General features: G+C 29.7%; 1 protein-coding gene across 1 annotated transcript; it reads right to left on the bottom strand.

Annotated features, from left to right (window-relative positions):
• Window positions 1-500: 500 nt before the first annotated feature.
• LOC127284293 (uncharacterized) lies at window positions 501-3,491 on the bottom strand. The gene is made up of 7 exons (XM_051309682.1): window positions 3,349-3,491; window positions 2,949-3,017; window positions 1,639-1,874; window positions 1,396-1,512; window positions 1,183-1,302; window positions 1,004-1,090; window positions 501-651 (listed from the first exon to the last, which is right to left on the bottom strand). The coding sequence occupies exons 2-7, from the start codon at window positions 3,012-3,014 to the stop codon at window positions 501-503; spliced, it is 777 nt and encodes a 258-aa protein (XP_051165639.1). The 5' UTR covers window positions 3,015-3,017; window positions 3,349-3,491.
• Window positions 3,492-8,607: the final 5,116 nt, after the last annotated feature.

The following is an 8,607-nucleotide window of genomic DNA, read 5'->3' as shown; positions in this document are numbered from 1 at the left end:
GTGTTAAAATATTGTAAAAGTTAAAAGTCAACAAATACCATAGGTGGATTATGAAAACTTCCGTAGTTAAAACAGAGGCTTTAATTGCAACAAAACAATGTTGTTAAATAAAATAAGAAAAATAAATTATATTATTGTTACCTTTATCAGTATCAAAAACTCAAAAACTAAATATAATTATGCTTAAGATAAGCAGGAAAGAAAAATAAATATTATATTTTTTCTTTTATCTGGAATTTGGAAAGTTTTCCAAATGAACATTTTTCTTGAAATTGATAATTTAGCTGTTAAAAAGCTGTGGGTAAAAGAAGGATTTTCCAAACTTTCAATTATTATTAACATTGAAATTTTCTTGATTTATAAATAAACTCTTACAACATAACATTGAGGATATAATATGTTATAATTTTGCTACATATGTGTAAAGAAAATTGCAGAGATCGACTATCCCTTCCATAGGAAACGCCCCATAAAAATATTTTTATAATAAAATATTCCACTCACTCGAATCTCCGCAACACTTCATTTTTGAACTCCAAAAAATCGTTTTTAAACTTCAAATAATCGTTTTTGAACTCCAAAAATTCGTTTTCACCGCCATCTTGATTATTATTATCAAACATATTAGACGTTGAATCAGACAAAAATACTCTGAAAAATATTTTTAATTATGTGGAAAATATTTCTGTAAAATATTATATCTATTTTTTAATAAATTTTAATAAAAAATTGAAAATATTAAATAAGTCTTGAATGTTGAGTAGAAAAAAAAGTGAAATAAATATCCATACTTTTTGTCACTCTGTAACTTATTTTGTAATAATTAAGATTTTTAACTTTGATGACCACCTATTAAAATTGGAAATTTATTGAGTGAGTGAACTCACTTCTGTAATTTAGTTTTACTTTCCTGTTTAAAAATTTGTGTATACTCTAATTTTGATTTATGTTGGAATTATCTATTTCTTAAACGATATACACATTTTAAAAAATTAATACTTACAATTCTGTAAGACCACCACTGTCATTAACTATTTGCATGGAATTTGGAGGCATGGGCAGTGCGTTCTGTCTTAATGAGGTCACACTTCTGTTGGAAAATAATAAGTATGGTAATATATTTCACGTGAAAATCAAAAACAAACTGAAATGTGCTAGATATTCCACAAAGTTTTGACTTACAAATTTGAAAGAGGGATTTTCTGCTTTGGTTGGTATAAGCTCTGATATGCACCTAGCTGTATGCTTCCAGAATTTGATGTTCCTGCATTCTGATTTCCTGAATGCTGTACTTTGTCCGTCCTAGAATATAATTTATTACTGTTATTATTAAAATTATTTTTCGAAACAAATTAAAAAGTTTTATTGTAGATATTTCACAAAATTTTTACTCACTTTGAAAGATCAATTTTCTGGATTTGCTGAGTTGTGGTCTGATGTGCACCAACTTGCAAGCTTCCAGAATTTAATACTCCTGAATTCTGAACTTCTGAATGCTGCTGTTGGTCTCTTCTAAAAATAGTTAAAATGAAATTGTTTCTTAATTTATTATTATATTTATTATATTATATTTATTCATTATTAAAAAAAGTTATTATCAACATTATTTATTAAGAAACACTACAGAATTTTCCTTACTGCTTATCAGTTTCTAGGTTTAAACTTATCGCCAGTTTTTTCAAGTTTTTTAAGCTTCCGGTGACAGTTTTTGCTTTTTTGGATATTTTCGGGATAGTCTCTTCGTCAGAAGTGCTTAAAATGTTCTTAGGTGTTGTAATTTTTCTCCCTGTACTGGATACTCTTAGGGTATTTTTAATAAACATTTTGTTTACTGTTTTTGATGCAACTTTTGCTCCTTTGGCTTTCTCGATTGCCTACAAAAAAATTTAATAACTTGTTAATCCTGTATCAAAAATTTTAATCTTGTTTTAATGCACACTGTATCATTTTGTCATGATTTAAATGACACACAATTTCATGAAAGTGGTAGTTTTGTTTTTAATTGTGAATACAGGGTTGCTATGTTTTGCCTCGAACAAAATTCCCTGACTTTTCAACGAAGCTAAACTACGCAACGTTTGCAAAGAAATTTTTTATTTTAAAGCTAAACATTTGGTTAACGTTTAAAATTACAAATACGTAATCTCGGCGAAATATTTAACTTATGAGGAACATTTTTCAGTTAAATATTGAGCCTATATTACGTATACGTGTAATCTAAGCGTAATATTTAACTTAAAAAAAATTTTTTCGTTGATAAACGTTGCGTACTTCAGCTTCGTACTTTTTCCTCGATTTCCAGGGCTCAAGTAATATTTTTCTATAATCTGTTGAATTAATTAATTTAACATTCCTTCGTTGACAATAAAGTTAGTTTAATTGAAATTTAAACTCTTTTGGCAACATATATTTATATTAATAATTATTTTTTGCGTCAAAGTTGATAAAAAAAGTCTCCAGGTGTTTTAAAACTGAGAAATAAGACTTATTTTTTAAAAAAAGTTGCTAAAGTTTATTATTTCTTGAAATACCCTTAAAAAGATAAAAAAAAAGAACGTGTCCAATTATGTCAAAAATGAAAAATAAGACTTAAGAGGAAGGACCAACCATTCAAAATTTACATTGTTTTACATGCGTAAATTTTTTTCTTGCATTGTTTAGGATCTGAAATTATGGAATTCAAAAAGCGTAGCAACCCTGGAATATTAATACAAAATTTAATTAAGTTAGCAGTTTCATATTACTTTTTTCAACTTAAAATGTAAAAAAAGTTTCACTATTCAACTTTTCTTATTCCGATAATATATAGATAAATTAAATTGTATAGTTTTAAAAGTTTTGCAAAGAAACAGTGTGTTTTCAAAGACTTGACCATATTGGTATAAAAGCATTGCGTTTCTGCATCGTGTGTCTTGTAATTGCTCAAAATTTTAAGAATAAATTCTTACAGTATTTTTAAGGGACATCTTTTTGACCGCATTAGGAGGTGCGTCTTTCTCTCTCATATTTTCCATGGCCTGTAAAGTAATTATAAAATTTTTAAAACCATAGTTTTTTATACTTTACTATATGTAAAAGTGTAATAATTAATAATATAAGTAAAATAAGTAATAACAAAAGCATAGAAAATGATTGAGTTTTGTTATACACGGAAGTTGGTGATACATTAGTTACAAAAATTTTGTTTAACTTAACTTAATTTGAAATTTAACATTTTATAACTCATGAAATGTATTATTTTGTAATATTTTTGTTGCAATAATAGATACTTCTGCTTATTGAATTATTGCGTAACAAAAATTTACTTTTAGTATTAATTAAAAATTATGGCAAAATTTTTTTACTCACATGATATTATGTAGCATACAAGCTTTTCAAATGCTTCTACATAAGATATTAAATTTGAGGAATTTCTTGTTGACTGGATAGTACTGAACATACCCAGTCATTTTCTATTACATTTTCTTCTTGTCCTAGTGCAGTACTCCAACAAGGCATTCTGTAACATTTGTCTTTCACTTGATTGAGTGAAACTACTTCCATTGAATTCGACAAGTTTGTACACTTAAATACCCCAGCAACTTCAGATGATATTCCAATGTCGTATACACCATTCTTTGTTCGATAGGCTTGAAAAATGAGAGAGAATTCGTCTTCTACCTGCACAATGTTCTTTATTAATCCAATTCTTCCATCTTGGAGTTGGATACAGCAGTCACGTAAATTTTTAGCAAGTGTAATCTTTCCAATTATCAATTTCTGAAACTGTTGGCATGAATTATCCAGAATTTCTTGAGGAAGAGGACCTTCGGCATGAGGCAATGAAGGTTGTATGCGAATGGCATTATCAACCGGCACTGAATTCAAATGATTTAATTCCTTAATTCTTTTATAATACTGTTGAAGAAGATGATTAGGCTTGCGTATTAACTTGTGAAATTCTGGCATGTTATTTTCGTATCCGAAAGAACTGTGAGAATCCAAATCACCAAGCTCTCGAACATCAGAGACTATGTGACACGCCGCATGAACATTATAAGACATGAATTGCAGTCCATAAAGTTCTTTGCAAAGATTTACGTAAGTTTTCATAGCTTCCTGACAAAATGTCAAGAGTTCTTGAGATATATTTTTGCGTACCAGAAGACGCAAAACACCGTTCAATATTAAAAAATGATTATAACATTCCTCTTCAAAAATACCTTTTAATAGAGATGGCATTGTGTATAATGCAATTTGCCTGAATTCTGTCGCTTTAAAACAATGAAAAGCAGACAATTTGTTTGGCCTTCGATTAAATTCTGTAGGACAATACTCTCGTAGCTGCATCATTCTACTATTAGCGATGTCTATTTTCCTGCCGGATAACCTTTGAATATTAAATTTTCCTTCTACGTTCGCTACTATTATTTTTTTGACATTTCCTATCCACATACTGTGCAGTGATTCAAAGGGTACTTGTTTTACTAAATTTATTAATCCTGATAATGGACTTCTTCCTTCATGATGATTCTCATCAGTCATATTTCTATATTCTTCACCAGTGCGCAGTGTGTGATTGACTCCCTCGTAAGTCATTCTATTCATAAAATGGACACCTTCTATTTTACATTTCGAGCAAGGTTTAGCCGAGTTGTGAGAGGAATGAGCTAAAATCATGGCCCGTGCAGGAGCGTCTGCAATGAAGCAATGAATTCTTAGAAAAGTTAGTTTATTGTTGATGATAATTCCATCTCTGCAAATTTGAGTGACTTCGTGAACAAATTCCTCAAAAAAGTCAAATGCATTTCCTGGCTTTCCATCACCTACAAAAACACCTGCAATTAGTGGTTTTCTATCTCCTATATTAAGAATTCGATACTGAATGGGCCAAAACTGCTTCGTACTCTTATTAACTTTGGCACCATCAGTGCTAAAGTCTATTAAAATTATTTCAGGCAACATATTTGCTGGGATATTTTTTAGCTTCTTCTCAAGAGTCGATCGGAAACCAATATGTAGGTATTCACCACCAGCCATGAGTCGAAGCAAACCAGTTACAATAACAGTAGGAGTCTGGAGAATTGTTCTACTATCTTTTGGAAGAAAATTTAAATTCAAAGGAAATTCTCGGAAACATTTTAGAAGGATGTTACACTGACTATGCTTTAAGTTGGCAGACAAAAATGCGTTTCTTATTGATCTTTTCTTTAATTCAGCTAAATTAATGAGAGGAACATCTTCATCTTCTGAAATAACTTCTCTAGCATTATCATCATGTTCTGAAAGCTCCTCAGATCTATCAGTAAATGTTTCGCTATCACTGTCGTTTTGACCTGAACTTTGACTTTCTTGATCATCATCACCCTGATCGTAATCTCCATTGCCATCTCTATCATTTTCCCCATTGCCATCATCGTTAACGTCATGTAAATAGTTCACTAGATGCAAGTCGTTATTTTCAGCTTCATTATTGTCATCTGAATAATTTTCGCTTTCTGTTGTGGAACCAGAATCGTCAATATTTTGTATGGAATCAGAAGCATCATTATTTCGACAACGCATAATACGTAATCGCTTTCTTTTTTGATTTGTACTAAGGTCAAGAAATCTCTTATTTTTATCTTTTTCCATAATTTTTCCCTCTCGTTTTTACGAAATCTATGTGGTAGAAAAAATTGTTGTGTTAATCTCGTAGTACTTAGAAAAATTTTAAGTAAAGCAACTTAAACAAAATAATTTCATGCCTTGTGCCACTTATTTAATGGATAATTTCAAGATACTTGTGAAATTTTCGAAATTTAATTGAGATAAAATTACTTAATATTTTATAAGACTTGAAGTGCAATTCAAAATTTTCGAAAAACATAATCAAAAGTTTTACAAGAATTCATTCCACATCATGGCTGATAAAAATCATAATTTTTTTAAAAGAAATAATAACATTGATAAAATAATCTCAATACATAAACAAAATAAACTATTTCGAGAAACTGAAATGAGATAAATATATTTTAAAATCAAATTACTTTCATGCAAATTTTAAAGAAGTAACACTTAAAGAATCAAAGATATTATACAAAATACCACAATACCAAAATTAATTGAACCAATACATCACCAAATTCCTAAAGACTATACGGATACTAGAGTAATATATGCATTTCCAACTCATACTACATTATACAGCAGTTTATTTTAGACTATCAATAAATTGTAGCCAAAATTTCATTAACAAAAATTGTCCTTCTAGTTCTGAAAATTAATTAATTCAGAAAGTACAGAATAATTTTAAATCGATTTTCACAGAAGTACATCAAATAATAAGAGATGATTTTTTTATTATCTATTTCACAAAAAAGTTAATAAGTTTTATACCTACTTAAATAGGAAAGAGGCGTTTCACATAAAAAAGATTTATATGAATTATAAGCATGCGTTCCAAATTACTCTAAAATAATTAATTACTTAAAAATAAAATATTTTACGCTAATAAAAATATCCCAAAAGATACATGAAAATCACACTAAGTATTAGTTTTATATGTGCAAACAGAAGAGTTACCACTATTTCAGATCTATATTATTTCAATAATTTTATCAAAGTTCCAAGTCATAGAAATGAAAATAACATTTTTATTTAGAATAATTTTTCGTCCACCACGAAACATTCTTTTATTCCCCTTTCCACGAAAAATAAAAAAATAATACGTTATTTTATGTCATGATGTATTATAGAAAGAAAGATTTCAAAAAAATGAAATAAACAGAAATAAACACAAATTATGTTTAAAAAATATAAAATTACATCAAAAAATAAAAAAACGTTACTAATTATTATTACATTTTACATTATACATTACCATTATTTTCAAAAATAAGAATTTTAATGAAAATTAATAAATGAAAATAATAAATTAAACAATTGATTTGATATATATCAGGATTGCCACAAAAATTTGATTATTATTTGATTCCCTGATTTCCAGACATAATTTTGAACTTTTTCCTTACCCTGATGAAAGACGTTCAAGAGGTGTTCAATTAAAAAAAACAATTTTAATTATTAATTACTAATTAATTACTATTAATAAATATTAAGTATTAATAGTGGACAATAAAACCATACAAAATCAGTTTCATTAAAGAGAGAAATAATATGAAACGAATAACAATAAAAATATAATGTGACGCGTCGTGAAGACAAAAACTTTAGGTTATGTTTGAATTTTTGAAATGAAAATGTAAAATGGGATCAATTCTCAATATAAACCATTGATGTTTAAGTCTTCGTTAAATCTAAAATATGTAATAAAAACTGATTTTATTGTTAAACAATTAAAAAAAACGTTTAATCAATGTAAAAGTGACATTAACATAACCTTATAATTATTAGCTTCTTAGGTCCCCTTTTTTTGCGTCGCGTCACATATTTATAGAGTACAAGAAGGAAAAAAGACAAAATTTCTGTATACAAAAAAATATACACTATAAATAAATGAAATCTTAAAGCAAAATTAATAGTAGACCGCATGGCCACGCATGTCGGTCGCTAGAAGAATAAAAACTATACAATTAATCTTAACATACTCACTTAATCCGAATTTAATTCTTCTGTAATAATCAGCACTGCACTACAAAATTAAAAAAACAAAATTCACCTCAAACTCAACCACTTGATGCATATATATCACATATAAATAAACTTGCAATAGTTGCAATTCGCGTTGTAACGAAGACGTTAACCTTTATGAAAATGGCGTGTACAAATGGTCGAAACCAACGTCGAAACTGAAAAAGACTGCGCAGCGCAGAGGGAATAAAGGCCAACGCACAATAGGTTCGCGAAAGTCGTTCGCGTCCGGCACAATGCGGGTAACTTTTGGTCGCGTTAAATTTTGAGCGGCACGAAACATGCTTAATAACATGCACCATGTCTGGCGACCGTCGGGCGGCTAACGTGCCTGGCACGTTTGTTATCTGGGCTTACTCCGCCTTAGGATAGCTATATCTTTCTATCTCTTCTCTGCACTCATGGTTTTCTGCTTTGCATTCTTCATCTCTTTCATCCTTTTCACTCTCATTATTTTCTGCTTTGCATTCGCGCCGTCATGGGACTGAAGCCTTACTCCACCTTAGGATAGCTATATCTTTCTATCTCTTCTCTGCACTCATGGTTTTCTGCTTTGCATTCTGCATTCGCGCCATAATGGGACTGCACCCTTAAGGCACTCTCACACCTTTTTGGTTGCCTGATACCATGGCAACGCACGAGTGTGAGTGAGACAAAAAATTTGAATATTCAAATTTTTAAATTTTCTGTCCCACTCACTCTCATGCGTTACCATGGTAACCTGCAGGCAGTCAAAAAGGTGTGAGAGTGCCTTTATGGAGCGGTCATTCTGCATTATCGCGTTCATGGGACTGCACCCTTATACTTGAGGGTTTCTACGTACCCATCTCTGGATGTATGCATTAGAAAAGGCCAGAGATATAATTTTGTTCTTTTTTATCTCATAAATAACATTCGAGATCCTAGGCTGTTTCGAAATTAGGATTTTTAGCTCATTTTTGTTGAAGTGTATACTCGGGAAGTGTGCAGTGTTTTTTTTCACATGGAAAAACAAGG

This window comes from Leptopilina boulardi, unplaced genomic scaffold (assembly GCF_019393585.1).
Source record: "Leptopilina boulardi isolate dan_hultmark-lab unplaced genomic scaffold, ZJU_Lbou_2.1 LbouV2_322, whole genome shotgun sequence".
In the NCBI taxonomy this organism is placed as follows: Eukaryota; Metazoa; Arthropoda; class Insecta; order Hymenoptera; family Figitidae; genus Leptopilina; species Leptopilina boulardi.
The sequence above is the reverse complement of the archived record's forward strand: the minus strand, read 5'-3'. Positions and strand labels throughout refer to the sequence as shown.